General features: G+C 36.9%; 1 protein-coding gene across 3 annotated transcripts in view; it reads left to right on the top strand.

Moving 5' to 3' along the window:
• PRKCE (protein kinase C epsilon) overlaps positions 1 to 22,890 on the top strand; it is a 288,523-nt gene that overhangs the window by 99,643 nt on the left and 165,990 nt on the right. For all 3 annotated transcript variants that reach the window (XM_064708954.1, XM_064708955.1, XM_064708956.1), the window contains exon 2: positions 1,439 to 1,502. In XM_064708954.1, the coding sequence (XP_064565024.1) occupies positions 1,439 to 1,502 (64 nt within the window). The remainder of the gene's footprint in view (positions 1 to 1,438; positions 1,503 to 22,890) is intronic.

The raw sequence follows: 22,890 nt of genomic DNA, 5'->3' as shown, positions 1-22,890 counted from the left end.
CACTCAGCCTGCCCCCCGGGCGGTGTTGTCTTTTTATACTAAAAACTACGTGTACAGTGTTTACAATTACTTTCCAGTACCTATCACCTATGTTAGACAGTGAGCTTCTACTCTAAACAATCCAAAAGTGCCAACATCACAGCAGAAGATGGAGGCCAAGAAGGAGAAAGGCTGCACATGCCCAGATTCCTCCATCTTGCCCCCTGAACCCCCATTCTAAATACCCCAAAAAATCTATTCTTTTACCCTGTGATAAATTCACTATCATTCTACTTAAACTTTCATGGCTTGTAATTCTTCATATAAGGTTGGTAATTGTTTTTACCTAGGGGTAAATCAAAGGCACAGGGGTCTTGGGCTCTGTGCCAAGCTCTCTGAGCCCCCATGACAGGGTCTTGCGTCCTCCATGGCAGCCAGAGGAATTTCCTGGGTTCCAAGGCAGGAACTGGCACACAAGGTCCCTTGCAATCTTACCTGTGTGGTTTTCCTACTAAAACAGATTGAAAATACAGTATCGACATACAGAACATCACGTCACTCAGGCTCTGAAATCATGTGACAGCAACTGCTGTGTTAGAGTGAGCTACTGAGTACACAATGTTTTAGTTACAGTTTTATTTTTCAGAGATGTGTGGCAGCAAAAATAGTTTTTAATTTATTGTGTACCATTAAGATACTCAAATCCAGCAATATTTAGATTTACTGATGAAACTTGTGATGAAATACAGGAAGATCTGTAATAAGCTCTTCTTTGTGATGCCTGAACCAGAGCTTATTCTCATAGACTGTGATATCTTGGAAGTACAGCAGCTTGACGCTGAGCACCTGTATTTCATGCTGAGTGAAAGTGATCTCCTCATGGGTAAAGACTCCTTAAAATCCACCAGAATGGTGCAGAAATAAACAAATTTTGTGTTTCAGAAAAAGAGGATAAAGCATGTATTTCTTTCTCCCAGTGGGGACACAAAAGGGGCATTATAAACACGTGTTAACCGGCTGTATGAGCTCTGTGTGTTCATTTCCCCTGTTCTGTGACCAGAGCTGATCAGTCTTGCTGTCACAGTGTTGTTTTCCACATTTTTGTATCTGGGCTCGGTATAAATAACAGTAAAGAAAGTTGCTCAATTGTGGCACTTTTTGACTTTCTTGAAAATAGTGGTGCAAATGTATGTTGGAACAGTACATTAAATGTTTGAAATGTAAAATTCACTGAGCTCAAACTTTCCAAGTGTGCACACTTCTTTTTTATTCCAGTGAGGCTGCAGGGTTCTCAACACCTCTTTGCAAAAGGAGGCTCTATTGGTGCAGGATGTGTCCTGCTTACACCTTGACTTTGAGAGGTTTGGAAACTTCTGGTTTCCTGCATCTCAGTTGCTTACTTTGGGAGGCATTCTAAGTATGATTTTTTTTCTTTTTCTTTTTCTCTTCTTGATTACAGATTGACTTGGAGCCAGAAGGGAGAGTGTATGTCATCATAGACCTTTCAGGATCGTCAGGTGAAGGTAGGGACTTTCAATATTTTATCTTACTCTTTTGTGAATGGAATCTCCAAGGGTCTCTGCAGTGAAAGTACTAGAAGTGGTGTGTGCTGATACCCTCAAATCTGGATTAACTCAAGTTGAAATGAACACATTTTGAGTCAATAAGCAAATTGCACTTCATCTTACCCTGTTAAGCACTGATGGTAACGATACCAGCTAAAATGACCATAATGAAATGATCATACTTAGTAGTACTAATTTCCAGAGGAAACTTCCAAATTTTTTAGGTTTTGGAAGAACAGAACAATTATGTAGGTAGAAAAGGATAAGATGTCAAAAAATAAGGGACAGGAATTTATTTGCTTTTTAAATTATTCTAATATTTGGTATTTTTCTATTTCAACTAAAGTAATGACCAGAATGTTGTCATTATATGAGATGTTTTCATTTTTATGGCACAACGGTTGCATGTTGGAAAATGACCCAAATATGGAAGAGAAGTATTTATTACATTCTTAAGAAAAATTCTAAAAATAATTTTTCTGCTGCTTATTTTAAACAGTCAAGTGGTATATGGTAGGAATGAGATAATTTATGAAGAAGCAAATCTGTGTGCCTCAGTCATGCACTTGGTGACAGCCTGATCTGCCAAAATGGCCTAGATGATTGATTATCTTAAATTATGTCCAGCAATCAGCTTTGATCAGCTTCCCCCAGTAGCTCATGGAGTTCACTGAAATGAGGTTATCATCAGTTCACAGTACATAAAGAAGATTCACATGAACCTTGACAAGAGTTGAAACCAAAATGCTATGAAATTAAATTATTTTGCCTGGCACAGTGGAGAAACGGTGGAAAAGCATGTTTATCTTTCTGTTCTTTGTAATGAATTGCTGCACTCTGACCAGCTACTAGCAGTAGCTTGCAAAAACACATATTGCTATAAATCCTGAATTTTAAACTTTATCTTATAGCCTCTTTTTGTATCTACCTAAAATGTGCTCTACCATTTTTTCTTCTTGCATATTGAAGAAAATATCAATTAAATAATAGTTTCCACATATATTTCTGACTGGCATGACAGTGATCATCTGAAATGTGATGAAAGGCATTGGCGTGACTGTCATAAGGCAGGTAGATGTTCTTCCAAACTTCCTCTGATAGCTAATTGCTACCCAGCTGAGCCTGCTGTTACTGTTTCATCCCAAGATGCATTCAAGTGTGTCAGACTGTCAGAGGGCAGGAAGAATGGTGTTATGTGGTTCTTCAAAAGTGCTTTAAAACTCTCTAACCTTTTACACAGGAAAGTAAAAAATGGCTATCCTAATGCCTCCTTTATTATGTGGTGCATTACCCTGTAACACTTGAAAGGTACTTGGAAAGAAATTTGTGTCACTACAGTAGCGTTGGAGGGGAACACATAAATGGAGACCGGCCAGTGAGGGAAAACAGCTTATGAAATGCTTTTGGGGAGGCCTTGGGAGGACCAAGAGCATTTGGTTGTAGGCACACAGTTTGTGGTAATTGGGGTGAGCTGGGCCCAGCCTCATCCCCAATGGGCACAGCTGTGAGCAGCACTGACAGCAGCGAGCCATGGAGTGCCCAGGGGCACTGACCAGCCACAAAGGGAGCAGAGGGCACACAGGGGCAATGCATAAGCATGAGGGATGTAAAATGCTGGGCTGAAGAACAAGGAGGATGAGTGCATGCAGCTTTCTGAGGTGGTAAGGTATTACTCTGTATGGGTTGAAGCATTATGATGTTGCGTGGTGATATTCTGTATTGTGGCTGTCTCAACTGCAGCATATGCTGTGACATGTATTTGAGGTGAAGTTGGTGCACTTACAAAGTACAGCAGAACTTGTATATTTTTAAGCTTTCCCGCTTGTAAAAGTGTTGAGTAGAAGTACTGCAAAGTTCTCTAGGAGGGTTCCAGTTTTACTCACAAAGAAAAGTGGACTAAGTTTGTACAACTGTTTGCAAACCATTTTTATAGCATTATAAGCGATACTATGAGATGTTATTGTTGAATGGTTTTATTAGAGGTAAATAATTTTGGATATTTAGTGATGTTATTGAAACACGTAGTTTAACATAACAACTATGTGAATAACAACTTGTGTAGTGAATGGAAACATCTAGATCACAAGGGATGTAGCTTATTCTACATGTTTCAAAAATACCTCTTTCATTTTATGTATGTGTAGGTAAAGATAATGAATGTGTGAGGTATTTTATGATTTTCAGTGTGCTAGTTCATTGTAGTTAATCTGTATTTCTTGAATATTAGAGGAATCTGAAGTTATAGTAGGTGCATCACTTTTGAGTGGCATGGGTTGGTTAAAGTGATTGTTGCTCTTGGCCATATTTCTGAACCAGGCTCTTGTTTTTTGCAATCCAGTTGTCACTGTGAGTAGCAAGAGTACATAGTATTCTTTTCCCGATGCACAAATGGGCATCGCTCTTCCACCTGGAATTTTGGAGGGGGAAAATTGGCAATTTATGAAAATAGAAATACTCATAGAAACAATTTTAACTGAAGGAAGCAATCAAGTTGTGTGTTTCTTGTAAAAATACACTATATACTCACCAACCACTCTTGTCTTGTAATGCCATGTACTGAGAATTGGACTTGTTTCTCCAATGTTATATAAGCAGGTTTCTAGATACCAGCAGTCAGTAATGTAGCTTCAGTTATTTGACACTTCTAGAGGCTTTTTCAGACAGATATCTAATTTCTCTTTTGGTATAATTGACTTAAGATTAGTTCAATCCATTAATATGGACAAAGAGCATCGTTCTCTACCATACTGCCTCTAAAAGGAAAAAGTCCTAATTTTCCAAGCAAGCCTTTATGTGAGTAAATTGGTATATAAATTGAAAGTAAGCTTATGTTGCTACCATATACCTCTTAAAATCCAATTGCCACTTAGTCCCAGCTGTCAGATTGCTTATCCCTCTGCACTATTTGCATTTGTATGGCAAAACAATGAAAACAGTTCATTGTTATAAGCTGGCTTCCTCAACAAAAGCACATGATTCCTGTTCCTCCTCTCCCCCTTGTCTGAGCTGAATCATTCATGGGCTTCTGTGGCTTAGGTGTGCAGAACAGATGGAAATCTGGCTGATTGCAAAGGCAGGTAAGGGAAATTTCTGCCTTTCCCTAGGCAGAGACAGACTTGTTGAGAGCCACCCTAGCATATCAATATCAGCATCTGGCCACAATTTTTACATGGAGCTAGAGAAAGAACAGTGGAGTTGCTGGCTGTGTGACTTGAAATTTCCAATGGATTGTTCAAATTTCAGGGAGTTTAGTTTTGTTCTGAAAAAATAATTTTCTAGAACTTGCTTCCATTCAGTTCTAATCTTTAAAGCAGAAAAAGATTGAAAAACAAAAATGCTAAAGTCTGAGAAGTGGAAAGCAAGCTATGTGAAAAGCCCTTACAACAACAACAACAAACCCAAGAGGAGTGTTTTTATCATCATCTTTTTACACTTATCCTGTTTTGGAAACTCCTTATAGTTTCTGAATGTTTGTTTCTGTACAGATAGGGATGGTGAGTAACTATTTATTTTAGCAATCTTCTGTAAATTCTGTAGTAGGAACTATCCAGCCCACATACTGAAAAGAAAATGCTAAATAAACTGTTTTTCACACAGAAGGTGATGTTCTCAAAAGTTAGGATTTAAATTTTTCTGCTAAAACATGAAGGTTTCCAGATTGTGCTCCCAAACCAGTTCTGCAAAATAATTTACCATTTTGGTGATGTTGACATAGGAAGAGGGTGAGAAAACAGCTCTTAAAGTAAGTCTTTTTAATTCTTCATTGGAAGCTAGGTAAGCAGTATTTCTGTAACACCTGTGAGTCACATCTTTACACTTCCTTTGCCAAAACTGATCTGCAGGGTTATTTACCTTCTGTAGGCTGACTTTATTTAAAAGGGGTCTGTGCCTTTAGAGTAAATCTATATTGGTTTCCTGTGAATGGAAGCAGCTGTACCAGTGGAACCTTCCCAAATGTAGACATGCACTAAGGTGTCTGAAATAACTGCAGCAATTACTCAGGAGCAGTTAACTGCAACAGTTAATCAATAAAGTTCTATTTATAATTTTTAAAAAAATTAATATGGTTGGGTTTCTTTAAGTGTTTTTAAGTGCTTAGGGAACTGCCTGCCCAGAACTTTAAGGGATATTTCAAAAACAAACCGCTTTGGTCAAACAAGCAAATGTGGCTTCTCAGAACCTGACACACCAACAGGATGAGCTGGAATTTGTTACATAGATTTGTTGGAATTTGGTACGTAGATATGTACTGTGACATATGCAAGCACATAGCATCTTTAAGCATTTCTGATAGCTTGCTTTTGGGAAACCAAATCAAAATGTGGGTGGCTGCAGTTGTTATTCTACCAGAATAGTTTGTCAGTCTTGCAAAGCATGTAATCACTCAAGTCTGCTGTTAAGTAAACATTTGGTGACCCCTTTATGTATGCAGTTATAAGAAAAACAAAGTTTATAGTGGGCTGATGTTTGTAAAAAAGGAATTAGCTTGGAAAAGATCCATTGCATTTATTCTCTTCCTTTGCAAATTGGAACTTGTGGCTGCACAGGTTTTCAGTCTTGTATCTTGAACTTCTGCCTGGGCTATGGAGAAGGATGTGTCTGTGTCTCAGCCTGTCAGTGAACAGGAGGATCTGCAAGATTTGCTGCCTTATTCATTCCTTCAGTGCTGCTTGTTGTGCAAGGTCATATTGATTTTCTATATTAATTCAGTGTTGCTGTATCATATGCACTATTTCTGTACTGAAGTGCACTCACTAACTTTGTTATTGACATGCTTTGGCAGTGTCTTTACATCTATTTTTTTCATTCCTTTTCTTTTAGTTCTTACAGAGCTTTGTGAGCAAAGATTTTTGAATTATTTGAGAAATACATAAGACCTCCAGTGTAGCTGATTAAATGCAGACTGAAGTTTAAAACTTAACTAATACAGTGATGCAATGATTTGATTTACAAACTGGAGTAACAGATGGCCCACAAATGAATAAGAGAGGTAAATTGCCTGAGGAATGATTAAAAACATTTTCAGCAAAGTCAGTTTTATACCTACTGAAAGACAGGTGCTGCTATATTTAACAGCTTGTGACCTGCCTGCTGCATTTGTCATTGAGGGTTTTTTTTTTCTTTGAAATTACGGGTTTGTGTGGGATACAAACAGACAGTTACTTGCAGTACTTTCTGCCAACTTAAGTATTAAGTTACTATTTGAAATATGTCAATATTAAATCAACTGTGGACACCTTCAAAGTGACCTTGACATGCTAGTTTTTTTTCTTAACTGTGTTTATGATAGGTAACATGTAATACAAATTTAAGAACTATTAAAAACGCTTTTTCTATGTTCTATGTCTAATCAGTTGTAATGATTATTTATCATTGTTAGATGTTCCGATTTGCATTCTGGCATTGTCCTTCTGTACAATCACAGATTGCCCATTATTGAGTGGGCAGATGAATTGCAATAAAATACCACAGCTTCTAATACATTCATCTTCAGATTCATCTGCTTGTAAGATACTAAAGTTGCCCAAGATGAAGAACATAAGGTGATATTTTACAATAAAGCTTGCTAGCTGAAGTCATGGTATTTTGTGAATGGAAAATATTTTGTTTACATTTTTTTCTGGCCTTTTTTCATTGAAATAGCAAAAAAAAAAAATCCTTAGAATTCAACACAAGTTATGTATTTAACATGTCATTCAAAATATATGAATTTGTAGGAAGTTTTCCAGTTCTTCTAGTTCATTAGGCTCTCAGGTTTGCAAATATGGTTATTGTTGATTGGGATGTCAGGAGAGAATGTCTGAATAAAAAAAAGTATTCGTAGAAGCAGTGAACGATTCTTAATGTCATTTTTGTGTCCCATACTTGATAGATCTGTAACATAGATACAGCTTGTTAATTAAAATATCCAGACGATTTGTTTCAGGCAATTCAACTTCGGTAGAATTGATACAGCAAGAAAAACTGCATTTCTGTTCCGTGTTGTAGCATCCTTTTGCAAAAATCTGTTTATAGAAAATATCCCACAGGATACAAACTTTCTCTACAATTCCTTATGTATCTCTTTGCCAGTGCTTTTCCTTGAAGTACTTGTAGTTGTCATTGTCATCATTAATTATGCTTCTTGTGCTATAAGGGCTCAGTGAATAAGATCTTGTTGTGCCAGGCACTGTTTGAACAGAGAATAGTGGAAGGTGCTTAATCAGAAATCTCAAAGTCTGAATCAGGGAGCATTTTTGCTGGGTTGTTTCAGGAATTTGTGTTAGGGAAGAGTAGTGTTTTTTTCACTAATATCTTCTATTGCAAATACAACTTTGACAGGCTGCTTGTTTGTCAGTTCCTTGTAGCCATCAGCTGCTGATCTTGGGGCGCTGAACAGGCAGTGAAAGAATTCTCAGGTTTATTCCAAATTTATGGATGAAGAACCTTTTTTTTAATAACCTTAATAACTGTAAGGTAACTTACAGTCAGTACATGGAAAAAGAGTCGCAGGCATTATAGATTCACTATTAAAAATGTCATCTCTTGTTTTGCTCCCCAGAATTTGATTGAGCATTCAAATTGTGCACATCCTTTCTCTTCTCTGTATGTTAGTGTTTGAGAAGAAGCTGAGTGTTGGAAATGTCCTAGGCAGACCCCTAGGGAGTTTGGGGAGAGTCAGTGGTTCAGTCAGAGTATGGATCTCTCAGGGGGGACATAAGTAGCCTCTGTAGCTTTTCCAGAGCTGTAGGTGAAGCAGAAAGGATCTGCACAAAAAGATCTGTTGTGGCACTGGGGCAAGCAGTCTTCCAGTGGTACAATGTAAAGTGTCTGTGAAGTAAGGATAATGTTTGGGAAACTATTTACTAAGACTCAGCAAGCCACCTGAACATTACATTTTTAGACTCAAGGCTGGGGCTTTTGCTGGGAGTTAAAATAATCATAAACTATGTAAACAGGACAGTGGTGAACTGGCAGTGCTGACTGAGTGGTTTTTGTCTTCAGTCCCTTGACTCATGTAGGTTTGCAAGTTAGAGCTCTTCTACAAATGCAGCTTCCCCTGGAAGTTCTTGGGAATATTGTGTGCTCAGGGACATAGAGGGTTGGAAGTGTCAATATTGTATTGTATAGCTTTTCTCTCTTCCTATTGTGAAGCAAAACATCCAGAAAAACCAGGCACGTGTTGGTTGCTCTGCTCTGTTCAGTCTCAGTAAGAGAGACTTCAACCCAAAGGTATTAGTTTTATTCATAGCTTGGATAAAGGTAGAGTGCTACACTGACTTTTTTGGCTTTCCTTCTGCTGGCTTCCCTGTTTTAGGAGAAAAACAACAATAAACTGAACAACAACAAACTTAACCATAATCTTCCTATTCAAAATTCCTTATGTAGTATATCAATTGTGAACCTATTTCCTTCGAAGCTTTGGTTTTATGTAGACAGTTTGGGGAATTACTTTTTTTCCCCATTCAGGTTTTCATTTCTTCATTATACGATCAGCACTCATTCAAACTATTACTGAGGGAAAGGTTAAAATCAAAGAAACAAAAAACAAATGGATTTGCAAGTTTTCTCCTTCTGCTATGCCTTTATTTTCTTTTCTTAGGAGGGATAATGCAAAGCTGCTACTAATATGCTTTTTCTCTTGAGTCTTACTTGGTTTAAACCTAAAATACATCAGTGCTGATGTGTGGGTGCTTATTACAAAAATGAAATTATTTTTTCAGTCTTTTTTGAAATTATTAATCTTTTATGACTTTTTTTTTTTACAACTATAAGGAATCTTTAACCATCCACATAGTTTCTAGTTTGATTTTTTTTTTTTTTTAGTTTAAGCCAACCAACGGAACTAAAAACCCACTAAAAACACTTCCCAAGAATTGCATTTATATTAATATGGAGATTTGTAGGTTGCATTGCTCAGTCAGAGCAACTTTCTCATCTCAAATGAACCATGCTAAATAAATCTCTTATTTCCCCCAATCTGGTAGAATATGTTAATGTCAGGAGATAAGTGCAATACCTGACTCTGGTGTGCATTTGCTTGTTGGTGCAGTAGGTGATGAATTTCTTCTGAGACAAAATTTTATCTGTTGGTAGCACAGCATCTGAGAGCAGATATTTTTGTGTTGTTACCTGAGTGACAGAAAATGGAAAGTTCCTGAGAAGAGGAACTGTGAAATAAGTCTGAGTCCATGTTAGGTTTTTGACTCTTGCCAGTTGACACTGACTTGACTAATGACACTTAGGGCATTTATTTGGGAAAATGAACCTTACAGGTTAACTCAGTTGAACCATGAACAGTTGAACCCCAAATTTCCTTTTAAAGCTATCTGTGCACACACAAATCAGCTCTTGGTGACAGTTCAGTCTGTTAGTGCATGAGCCTTTTAAACTGCACTGCTCAGTGTAGAGCTTCTCCAAAGGGTGCTTATATAAATTTAACTTTGTGTGGCAAATGCCTTCATAAGGAACATCTCTCCATGGATTTATAGCCATCCCTTGGATTGTATCCAGTTAGCTGATTGAACATCTGGTGAGCATTGTGTGTTTGTACTAAGCCCTTGCTGTGTATAAAGCTGGCTCGAGCTTTTCAGGCAAAGATCAGCAACCTTTCCTTGGCAGACTTTTTGCCACTTGCCAAAATAAATGCTTTGCAGGGAGCAAGACACAGATAGAAAATTTGGCTTAAAGGCACCTTCATATTGTACTGGAAGAGTTTGTACTTGCTTAAGGAAAACTGTGTTAGGCTGAAAAAGGATTGAAACTCGTATACATGCCATGTTCCCAACTGCTGCCGCTCTCTTATCTATTTATGTAGTAAAAGCTCTGATTTCCATATGTTGGGTTTTGCGTTTTTTTAACAAAATCATGCAGGGCCTTTGGAATAGGAATGTTTAATTTTATAGCTGCCTATGCCTAGTGTGTTTTTTGAAGAAAACTGGAGAAATGTATCACACTGAAAGCTATAGTGGTGTTTTCATACATAAATGAAACATCAACTAGTAGCAAGTTTTGAAATGGAAATATATTTTTTCATATTTTTTGAAATTTGTGTGTGGCTAGCTTTTCATAAAGAAGCCACAACATGAGTGAGTCCAACGCTCACTGCATACCATGATGTGATGTGGAAAATGCATATAATATTAGAATTTTGCGTTGGTTTTTTTTGTTGTTGTTGTGCTTCATAAAATGCATAACCTCTACTCTTATGATTTGTTAGTGTTTTACTCTGCACTTTTGCTGGTGCAGTAATATGCTCTGAATAGATCTTTTCCCTCTTCACCCTTCTTTCCCAACAATAATGAAACCTGTTTATTGTTAGAGTAATTGAGGTAAAATGTCTTGGCGTAATCTATTCTGATTAATCAATCAGGGGTGGATAAATAAGGAAATACACACATTCAAGACAGGTCTGGCCATGTTCCTGGCTATTCCATGCATCAGTTTGATTATGAAAACTTACTTGTTCTGTGAGTATCATCAACCAAATGTCTATTGCCTTGAGCATAGCCTGAAAATCTACTACTGTTTTTAAAATATAAATTTTAGTCATATAAACAGCTGGAGTGTCCAAGATCTGTGTTCTTTAAGTATCGTCTTGAAAGGTTAAACTACGTGAGGATTTTCATGAACAGTCTGTTCCTGTGGTGGGAAAAATTATTTTGCCTCTGTAAAAGGCAGTCTCTGGAATTAAAAAAGGACTGAGTAAACCTTGCATCACTTGCAAGTTAGAGTTTTTAAAAAGAAGTTGCAAAGTCTAAAAAGGAAGATTAAGCCCTCTCAATATTTGTCTGAATTTTTAGAAGGGCTATACTACGGGCAGTACAGCAAGCTGAGATGAATACTCTAAGCCCTGCCTGCTACTTCGTCTTTTTTTTTTAAATTTTATTATATTTAGTTGTCTTCCGTTATTTCTGCCATATGTCTTCCATGTACTGATCAAAAAAGTTAATTATATATGACAGATGTCAGGAATAATGTAAAATATAGATTTTAATGTGTACTAACAGCTTTAGCAGACAAGCTGCCAGATACTTTAGACTTGTAGTTATTGCATGCTGTGTAGATCCCTGAATTCCTGTGTAGTAAGGATGAGGTATATTTCTGAGAAACTATGCTTCTGTAACATCTACACACATGCACACACTCTAAGCTTAAGCATTGATAAATGGTCAAATAATATCAACATCTAGGTCAAAATACTCAACCTGAATAAATCTGAGGAATTTTAATAACTCCAGGTTGCACCAGTGAGGCTTCATCCTCCAAGACAGAGGAGATTAAAAGAAAAAAAATCTTATTTATATTACAGTATTGTAAAGGAACACTGAGAAATACTCATTTTTTGTTTCTAATTCCCAGATCAGTACCTGGAAACTGGATCTTTCCAGTGAATTTTGAAGCATGTATTTTCCTTCCTTATTAGACTCAGTCTTTTCAAAAAACCTTCAATACAGCATTTTTTAACTTCACCATGGAAGTCTGCTGTGCTGTGAATGGGGCTATTTAAAGGAAACATCTTCCACTGCAATTCATGAATGTTCTGTAGTAGATGAAAGTGACCCAGGGTATTTGTTCACCTCTGCCTAAATGCTGGAAGCAGCTTTACTTCTCCTTTTCAGAGCAATGTAATCGTTTACATTTGCACAGCAATACCATAAGGCAAAAAAAGGAAGAAAGAACTTATTTTCCTTTTTAGACTTCAGAAAAATGAAACTGTGTGAATGTAAAATCACTTTCAGACTTTGGTCTCAAATCCTAGATATAATAGGTGTAATAGTTAACTATAGTGTGATAAAGACCTGAAACCGTCCTGTGTTCTGTTTGAAAGAGTGCCCATCTACCAGTCCAGTTCTCCTGCTAATCCTGTGTCAGGACTTAGTTTGGGGCTTGGTAAAAATCAGTTTATCTCCTGTGGAACTGTCTTCTCATCTAAAGAGGGCTCCATAAGCAGAGGTCAGAATTTTAGGATCAGGTTTAATGCTTTGCCTCACGGATGAGTTCTTAGTTTTACAAAAATAATCCTTTGCATTTCAGTTGACTAAGTAAACCAGCAGTGCACAGCCACATGTGCAATTAGCATTATATTTAATGTTATATTCAGAAGCAGAGATCACAAACATTTCAGTGCTTTGTAAATGTCAGCATGAGAATCACACATCATACCTGCTGAACAGAGAAAAAAGAGGAATAAAAAGGTCTCATTGGCTGCAAACACAGGGAGTAAAATTTAAATAATGAGGAGTTATTTTAATTTTTCAACTACAACTTGAGTTTCAATATCTGATTGACTTTGGTTTTAGAACAGTTTGTGGACTAAACAAGTTTTTATTTACTTTTAAATGCTATAAAGTGTTTCTTAAGTAAAGTAGGTTTAAAGTTTATAAAGAATTCTAAGAGTTTTTTTCTATAATTCATTTGTACGCACTCCATAGTTGTAGCAGATTTTGTGGATATCCACAATGGCAGATGTTTGTTTTAGAGCATGCAGTTTTTGTGTGCTCAGAGTTTTTGGAGTGAACAGAAATATTTAGTTATTCTATTAAATACACTTTGAGACGCGTGTAAATCCAGTACTTCAGGCAAGATAATGCAAAATATTAATAAAAATAATGAACCTCTTTTATAAAATTATTTTTGAGTCTGGAATTGTTTGGTTAAACCCCATAACTGAAGGGATTTGTACATCTGCCATCCTCATTTTGGGCAAGTTTCTTCAGTGCATTAACAAACTTCTCTGGAAAACTGGAGTGTGTCTGTCTATTGTGCTGCAAATATAAGAAGTAGTCCTTAAAAGAATGAGCTTTATTAAGACTGGAAAAGGACTTGAGATTTAGATTTAGATCTTCTCTTGAGTTAACTGCACACTCTTAATTGAAAGACTAGAAAGTACACTTGGTGATGTAATGAACTTGCAGTTAATAAAATGCATTTATCCCTGTTTCATATTAGTAAATAAATTTTTAGGTTGGGGAAGGTGTGATGTGTTTTAAGGATTCATTATTGTTAAAATCTTTTTGCTGTCTGTAGTTATTAAATTTTAGTCAAGTCCTTTTTCAAAATCCTTTCTCAGAGCATTTTACGCAATACAGCACTTTGTGTACAAATGCAGGAGTTATTAGTCAGTAGTTAAACTCTAAATTTGGCAGAAACAAATAGACTATTAATAAAGAATAATATTTGGGGTTCCCCCCCCCCCCCCCAATGTGTGTGGTGGTGTCCTGGATTTCAGATCTGATTTTAAATTATCAAAATCAAAGCAAAACAGAAACTGACTCAAGTTTCTGTGCTAGGGGAGGTTTAGGTTGGATATCAGGAAGAATTTGTACATCAAAATAAACTGCCCAGGGAAGTGGTTGAGTCACAATCCCTGGAGGTATTAAAAGACCTGTAGCACTTAAGGACGTGGTTTAATGGTGGACTTGACAATGCTGGCTTAGTGATTGGATGCAACATCTTAAAGGTCCTTTTGAATCTAAATGATTCTATGATTTTATGAAAACTCTACTAACTAATGATTTCAGGATTTGAAGATTAAAATCTTTAATTATAGTTTGTTTGGGTTTTGTTGTTTTGGTTTGTGTCTTTTGTTTTAAATAATCACTTTCATTCCAGGTCTTTATTATTAGAGAGCATAAATTTTGCCTACTTAGTGGAAGTCGCACATCTAACTTATATAACAAATATTTGACTTATTCCTCTAGTCCTTGTGGGATACAATCAGTACCAGAAATTTCATCTCTTATTTTGTTAAGATACTGCTTTGGAGGGTTTGACAGGGTGATTTATTTCAGAAGAATGTGCGCCTCACTAAAAGTTATTTAGCTTCCCTTAGGTAGATTAAGCATTTCCCTTATCCATGCTTCAGTGTTTGACTAAGTTATGTAAGAATATCCTATGTTGTTAAAGTACTTTTCCTAATTTTTTGACTGGGAAAAGGGGAGGGAGACTTCACACATGCAGTGATACCTTGTTTGATGTCTTTGATGGAACTCACAGAGTTTCCACCAGGGCAGCCAAACCATTTGCCATATTAGGATGTGGTCCAGCTTTTCATGTTTCTGTTTCTTTGCACCATTACTTACAGCTTTGTAATTCTGTATTGCAGCAGAAAGGCTGACTTGGGCTATGAGCTGTGAAACAGCACGAGCCCATGTTTCTGAGGCTTTTTGGAACTCTTGTCTCTGACAGGACAGACCACTTCAGTTGTCAGGCACAGTGTTTTCTGACAAACTGAGAAAAGGAACTCAGTGAAATATTTGGAGTAGGGAATACAAACATCTTTCTTCTGTGCCAGCTTAGCTACACAGAAAGAACTATGGAAAGCATTGGAGAGTATTTAATTGCATTGCTCCTGCCTTTGGAGGAAAGTAATTTGCAAATAACCTTGTGAAAAGCTAGGTTAAAAATAACAAATAACCTGGTGAAATGAATACTATACAATACATTCTACACAGTTTCTCTGCAGTGTTCATACACTGTTTTTCCTATGGAACTAGACTCCTGATTCCTAATTCAGTACACAGTAAGAGTAGCCAAAGCAGTTTTCCTTTGCTGTGTATATGGCAGACACACAGGCTATAAAATTGTATCTGAGAACTTGCATCTTCTTAATTTCTTTGCCCAAACTCTTTTAACCCTATAAAGTATTAAAATGGAACTGTCATGTTACCAAATTGTTTTTCTAAATCAGGAATACAGATGCTGTTGAAGTCACAGCTACCATCACTCAAGGTTGTATTTACATGATAGTTTCATACTGATTCCTTTTAACAATACTGCTACTGCCAGCATTACTGGTAAAGGAGGATGACTGCATGAAAGACTGAAAGAGGGTTGGATTTGCCATAGCACAGTTGAGACTGAAATTATTGTAGCATTTCCGCTCTGAACAATTCGGATAGCATGAGGCACACAGCATTTCTTTTGTGATTGTAATGAAGGCAGCCCAGTTCCACAGAAACAATTTTACATCAATAAGATACTTGGAAGACAACATGGAAAGAATCCAACCTTCCAATTTCATACCTACTTTAGAGAGACTAAGGAAAGGATCTGCCTTTTAGACATCTGGAATATATTTCTTCAGTTTTATGGTATTGATGTTGGGTTTTCTTTTATTCATTCTTCTCTCTGTTTCTGGGAGACATATGGTTGGGGTTTTTAATTAGTCAGAAAATGGAAGTTTCTGTTAAGGATTATTCAGAATAAAGTTAAATAATGGCATTGTTAAATTCAGTAGGATATAAATTTTATTGCTAGTTTCCTATTTTTATAGCACCCAACTAAATATTTTCCTTCTTTTCCCATGTAGTCTTTCTTCAAGTAACAGCTGAGGATGGACTTCAGTTGGTGTACATTAATCACAGATGAGCAGAACATAAATGTGTTGTTAAAGCTTATGTAGTTGCAGTTTAAAAGGATTGTTGTAGTGTTCTCTTTTTGGAAATTTCCTGCTACTTTTGTGTAGCTGTGCAAGCAGTAGCATTTTAGACAGTAGTTTTCTAACAGGCACAAAACCTCTGTAATTGTGAAGAAAGACTTTTTAAATTATTTTTTAAAGATGCCTTTCTATTTCTTTTTTCACTTGGTCGCTATTGTTGGTGGCTCTTTCCAGTGAAGCCAGTGGAAAAGTTGGAGCAGTCAGGCAAACAGTCTTTTGAAGTGAACACCTATCCTCACAAATAATTGTCAATATAAGGTTTTTTTCCTTATGTCCCTTAATTTACCTGAGATATAGCCACCTAACTCACTTAGGTTCTTGTGAAAATCCCAGCTGTTATGGGCACCAAAGCCTTGATTTGTCCTGTACTTCTTTGTGTGTGGCTTGGTTATGCACAGCTCTGGGTCCCAGCGCATACAAGCAGTGCCTTCTCTCGCTAAACCAAACAAAGCTTCTTTTATGCCTTGGTACAATGGGAGGAAAACAGCGGACTGCCATTAATCCCATTGTTTGAATTTGGAGCTAAAAATCAAAGTCAACCTTCTCTTTCTCCTTGTTGCTGTGAGGTTGGATTGTGTTCATTATCTTGCTGGCTGGCCCGTGACCGTCTTCCCTCGCTTCCTGCCGAGCGCTTATCCCAGCCCCAAGCGCGTTGCTTCCCCTTCCACTTCCTGCCAGCTTTGCCTCCAGAAATGCAGGCAGGCCAAAATCTCAACTCCCTGCCCTGACAAAACTGATTCTTACTTGGAGATCAGTATTTGGAGCTGTAATTTCCTGCAAATCCTTCCTTGCTGGGCTCTTTATAGTTTGCTATAGTTAGGATAAGTAAAAGTCCTTACATAGATGACAGTATGGGTTGAAGTGCAGAATGGATTTTCCTCTCTGGTTTGTTTTGGAAAGACCACTGAAATATGTAATTGCTCTGGGGAGAAGTCATGACTTTACTGTGGCAGAGAGACTGTGGCTGTCTATTATTTGGAATTGACCCTTAGCAGGAAAAAAAATCATTGCAAATTGTAATGTTTGTGTTTTATTACAAGTTCTAGGGCTAAATTGGCCTTTATGTAGAAATAATGATGTGTGCAACTGCCAATCCAAAATACCACTTGTGCATTTTGCTTTTGAGAAGATAAACAGAATCCATAGGAAAAACATACTCAATAGGAGATATTTTTGTTAAAAGATCACTCAAATACAAAACCAAAAATTAATCTTAACATTGCAAATATGAAGAAAATTTACACTAAATTTTTCAGCAAAAAAACGTGTGTGTGTATATAAACACATGCATACACATATATGTATGTTTTGTAATTTAAAGAAATAATTTATTACTGAAAAGCTTCTTGTGAGTGCCTGGGAAATGTTAGTGTTTGATACATTGCATTAGAAAAATGAAGATTCTTTTTACGGTTTTATCAAGCATATATAATATTTGATAATGGTTGCATTAGTATATTTATTATTACTGAGTAAATATAAATTCTTTTTATGTTCAAATGACCAAGTTACCTGCCATTTTAAGTCTAGCTTATCATTTAGCCTATGTGTAATATTCTTAGGTAGAATAAATATTACCTCCTAAGTAGAAGATGGTAAAGTACATAAAATATCCAGTTATTAATTTGGTTGGCTTCAGATGTTCTCACCTAAATACCAGCACACAATACAGAACTTCACTTTGCACCTCGTTTCCCCCACCACATTAATCTTCTGAATGAAAAAAACCCAAGCAACTCATGTCCATCATGCATTTCCATCACAACTGGTGACAAGCATTCAAAATGAGTGCTTCCTTTATTAAATATTGCCTGTCTCAAGACAGATACATCAAAATATTTGAATACCTTTCTGGAGAAGACTATTTTGTAAGACTTGCTTATGCTTCCTATTTCTGCTTATGGCCTAGTGGTAATTTTTATGTTGCTGGTGCCAAAAGCACAGGAATACTTGTTTAAAAACTAAATAAAAAGTCAAAGCAAATTCTTAACTGTTTTTGCAAGGAGTGTGAAAATCTTGCTAAAGTTTAAGCAGCCACTTGACAATGCAGCAAAATATAATGTAAGGTGTTTTCAGTGTTTCATCATCTCTTATTTGAGGTATAAAAAACCTGGTCTTACAAACAAGTTGCAGGACAGTAGGTTATGTAATTCAGAATTAAAATATTATATAAAATATAATCTTGATACCATGGTCTTATTCCTTCTGCTGTTATTGTTGATGTCATTTATATGGATAGCAGCCAAGGTTTCCTCTGCATGGCAATAATTGCATTTTTATGGTATTTCTTATCATCATGGTACACTTTATATGTTGCTTAAGCTTTACACCTTTAGAAAATCTGGTTTTATGTGCTCAAAGATGCTGCCAGACTGGGAGGATTATATTATAGACTATTGAGTTGGTCAGTGAATACAGACCTCGGGAAGCTTCCTCAGCAAAAAAAGTATTTGTGAATTTGGACAAGACATCAGTTCACCCCACATCTCAGTTCTGTTTGTATGTGAGCACTGTTATTAAATAGGACTGTCCCAGGGATAAAATATGTGAAAAATGGACCAAGCAGCTAGGAATGCAAAGAGACTGGAGCATGTTGGAGTAGAGAGTGTCATGATGCCCACCATAGGAGCCTGAACTTGGACAGTCAAGTGTTGAGAAGAAAAAGATAACATAAAACTAACGGCTACATCTGTGCCAAATAATACGTGACAGAAGCTTTTTAAATCTGTCTTGTTAACAAGAAAGAGGTTTTCTCATTCTGGAGGAAAATATAATTAGAAATGTTGGTATTTCTGTTTCTCTTTTTTCAGTGCAGTTCTTGAGAGCCTCCGGCTAGTAGAAAGTTCTTTAATTTTTGCCTTAGGCCATCAAACTATGGCAGATTATGAGGCAGAATTGTTTTTTGGGAGCTGGGCACTGGAGGCTGGGTTCAGTTCTCTAAAGGAGGGCTCTCAGCTGGTCTCTTAAATCAAAACCCCTGAATAATATTAAATTACAGAGCAAAAACTTTAAAATGCAAATTTTTGAATTTGCACACATAGATGAAAGAAATGCATCAAATTGCCCTGTTTGTTTTGAGGAAAAGCTGCTGGTGCAGATTCTGGTTTTTATTCTAAAAATAGAAGCTTTTAGAACACCTCTCAGTTACCCCATCTCTGAGTCAGAAGAAAGTGTAATCCAACACCCTCATCTGTCAGCTGCTGCTGAAGACCATGACAAAGATTTGCTATGCAGGATTTTCCCATAGGATCAGCCCTAGGCAGACTTTTTTGGTGTTGGTCACTTCAGAGATGCAGTGGAACCCATGGTGTGCTTCATCCATGATCTCCTTGAGAAGAAAAGTCACGTTTGGGTAATAAAGCCATGCCATAATATTGACATGAAAGTGATTTATTTTAAAGCTATTAAATTCTGACTGAACCTCTTTTCAGGATTGAGCACCATGATCCTCATCCATGCAGGGCAAGTGGCTGATGTACGGGCTGCAAATTAAATATTTTCTCATGTCTCATTTGTGTGACACAAATAAGGAGAAAGAGTAGCTTAACGAAAGGGTGCTGATTTTTGTTTTCTTTTTATAAAATACTCCACATTATGGTTTTAGTGTAGAGTATCAAATTAGCTCTGATTGGCCAAGTCTTTTATCCATATGCTAATCACTGTAATGGAAAATATGGACAGTCAAATTTCCATACTGCATTACCTGGAAACTTCTGGAAGAAGAGAGCAATTGATTAGGAAAATAGCTGAAACATCTTTTAAAGCTATAGAGGTTTATATCTGAAATGGGCAAACTCCTCCAAGGAGTTTGTTTTGCTCTTGTTACTCAGAATTTATACACTTGATGCTCAGTTCAAGTATTTCAACATAATGCTTTTACCTGAACAAAGTTGCATTCAGTAATAATAGAGGGAATGGATTTTGATTTGTAATTGATTAACTGTCTTAATGTGTTTGCATCAATTGAAAAATGCACTAGCACAAGCAAAAGCTCAATATTGCTCCAAGTAATTTTCCAGGCATCTGTGTTTCAGTGGCTGGATGGCATTTAAGGTAACTCTGGCATGTAAGGGATGCTGATTTCATCCTATATTGCTGTCATGCTAATGACTAATAGTGCTGATAAAAGGCAGTTGAGCATGTGCCTGGGGCATGGAAAACTCACTCTCTGGGGTGAACTGTACCATGATGTCAACCTTGTTTGCAATGCATGGATTCCATCATGGCTCTGTGTTTTGTCTTTAAATAGTCCTTGCTTTCATGCAGGACTCCTCTGCTCTGATTTACAGGAAAATTCTTGCATCTCTGGTGGTGTTAAATTACAATCAGCACTGTAGAGAAACACAAAATTTTAAAGCTTTAAAAAGTAACCTCTGCTTTTGATACTGAGGGATTAATACTTGGGTGGCCTGTGTGAAATTTGTTGGTGGTCCAAGTCCAATTCCTCATGGCATCAAAAACAAACAATTTAAAAAAACCCCTTCATTATAAACGACACCCTTGCTGATACATTCAGCATGGAACAAAAACTGAGCCACACAGGAATGAAATCCTCTGTGACCTTTAGTTTCAACTTCTCTTAGAACACTGTCCATAGTGGTAGAGGAAAATTGAGTCTTCTGTGTTATTTTGGTACTGGATTTCATAACCAGCATACAGATATTGTTTAAGGACCCCCCATCCACTGTTCACTCATTTTTGAGCAAGTACAGGAAGTCATAAAATGTTTTACTTCGATACGGACTTAGTAGTTTGAAATATAATTTCTGTGTCTTACCTGTTGACATGCAATGTACTTAAATCTTACAGAATTTCTTGCCTTGGCCCTTACTGATTAAATGAACAATTAGTAAATCTCATGTGATTTTTAATTCTGTGTTTAAGATTTGTATTTTTGTAGTTCAGAGTGTTCCTCACTGTCAGTTGGAAGAAGGAAAAGAAGCAAATGAGGCAGAGAATCCATTCACTAACACTGTCTGCTATTGGGTGTGACTGAGGAAATCCACATATTGGCTGATGACAGCCAAATAAATTAATTAGTTTCTTGGTGAGATACTTGAAAATTCTTATGCACTGTGTCATTAGATTTTAGCCAACTGCATAGAATTATAAATGGAGAAGCTGTGATTGTTTATTAGTGGTATCTGGAGATAAGCCTGTCATTTTCTTCTTCCAGTATGACACATGTTCTTTAACAAACAGCGGATGCAGCCATGATCATTTTTATTTTGCTTAAGTCTGTCTATATTCACCTTTTTAAAAAATTATGTAAGAAATGTACATCATGTTTTAAATAATCAACTTCCATTATTCCTGTTAAGTTATTGCTTAATTTACCTTGGGTATGGTTAAGAATAGGATAATCCCAACCTTGAGGCTCTAGATGGGAGCTTTATTTAAACCTGTGAAGGTGACCAGGAATGCAGCAGATGGGCTCACTTCAGGGTCTACAGCATTTCATGTTTTTTGGTGCTGCTGCTTTTAGAGACACCGCTCTGGAGAGCTGTACAGAAACAGCTGTGCAGCGATAGGGCAGGACATAAAGTATTCACCCAAACCTTTGCTATCTGCTATTGTTTTAAGAAGGCTTCACAGTTGATGTTTGTGGAAGAAGAGGATTCTGTGCACTGCAGTAGTTTCTCAATGCTCTACACCCCTCTCGTGTTTGCCTGAGAGCCTTTCTGTCTCATCCTTTCATATGCAATAACACTCCAGTGCTCAGCTGCTTGTTGAGCCTAATAACCCAGTGGAGTTCCTTGCTGGAGGATGTTTTACTTTAAACAAACCATTCATGTTTCTGCTTCTGTTGTTTCCCAGTATTCTGCAAACCAGGAATCAGGAATGGGAGGAGCCCGAGCTGAGCAGTCGTGCGGCTGAAAGCTGCACGCTTCCTCTTGGCTCTCTGCAAAACCACTCTTATAAATCCAGTGCAAGATGTTCTAGTACAGTTTGACTGGCACCTTTCACTGTGCATCTTCAGGAAGGATCACTGTGGTGAAACTTAATAAAATTATTTATCAGCACATTGCAAAGTTTGCTGTGTTCGCCAAAGGCATTCGCAATGACAGTGAAATGAAGCAATAGTAGAAGTGGAAACATAATAGTGTTCCATGCTTAACAGCAAATGCAGGTCCTTTAAAAGTTTAGTCTGCCTTTCTCATTTGTATTCTTGTTTTGAAATTGAGTTTCATAATTTTGTTAGACTCACCTTCAATCATACACAAGCTGTGGCTAAAACAGAATCTTCTTGTCTTCTTTTTTTTCCGTGCAGAACGCTCTTCTGTGTGGAATAACTTATAGAACGAAATAAAAATGCTGAGAAAATCAGATCCTGTTGATGTAACTAAATGTATTTATTTCAAATTGTCATCCTGCAAAGATGAGGTTTAGTAGAGAGATGACTCTCGTCTTCGAGGCAAAGGAACATCTGCAGGTGCATCTGGAGGAAACACTTGGATCCTGTGTGTTGTGCTCTGTTTTTACTGGGCTGTTATTATTGGTCACTGGAAGGCAAGATGCCAAAACTGGACAGGAAATACTTTTTTTCCCCTTTCTATGAGAGTTTTCTGACAAAAATATACTTTGCGTGGAAGTTTCTGAAAATAATGAAGAGTTTTGTAAAAAAATTTATTTCCCATTCTGTCCTAGCCTTTTTTCCAAAAGAGTTTTGGAGTAATCTTGGCTAAACCTAGTGTGTGACTTTTTGAACTGAATTTGTTATAAATAGGTGTTTCCACTCAGCTTTGCATTTTGACAAAAGAACTTTCTGTTTGAGCAGAAACTTCCTGGATTTTTCTGTCAGTGCTGTTCTAAATATAGGAATTCCTGAGGAGGTCTAAAAATGCTTCATGCTCAGGTACTTACTATTCAAAACCAATGTGATGACAGTTCATTAAAACTTGAGATGGATTGGGAAAAAAAAAT

The sequence above is a fragment of the Zonotrichia leucophrys genome, chromosome 3 (genome assembly GCF_028769735.1).
Source record: "Zonotrichia leucophrys gambelii isolate GWCS_2022_RI chromosome 3, RI_Zleu_2.0, whole genome shotgun sequence".
Classification (NCBI taxonomy): Eukaryota; Metazoa; Chordata; class Aves; order Passeriformes; family Passerellidae; genus Zonotrichia; species Zonotrichia leucophrys.
Note: the sequence above shows the minus strand (reverse complement) of the source record. Positions and strands in the feature narration are given on the sequence as shown.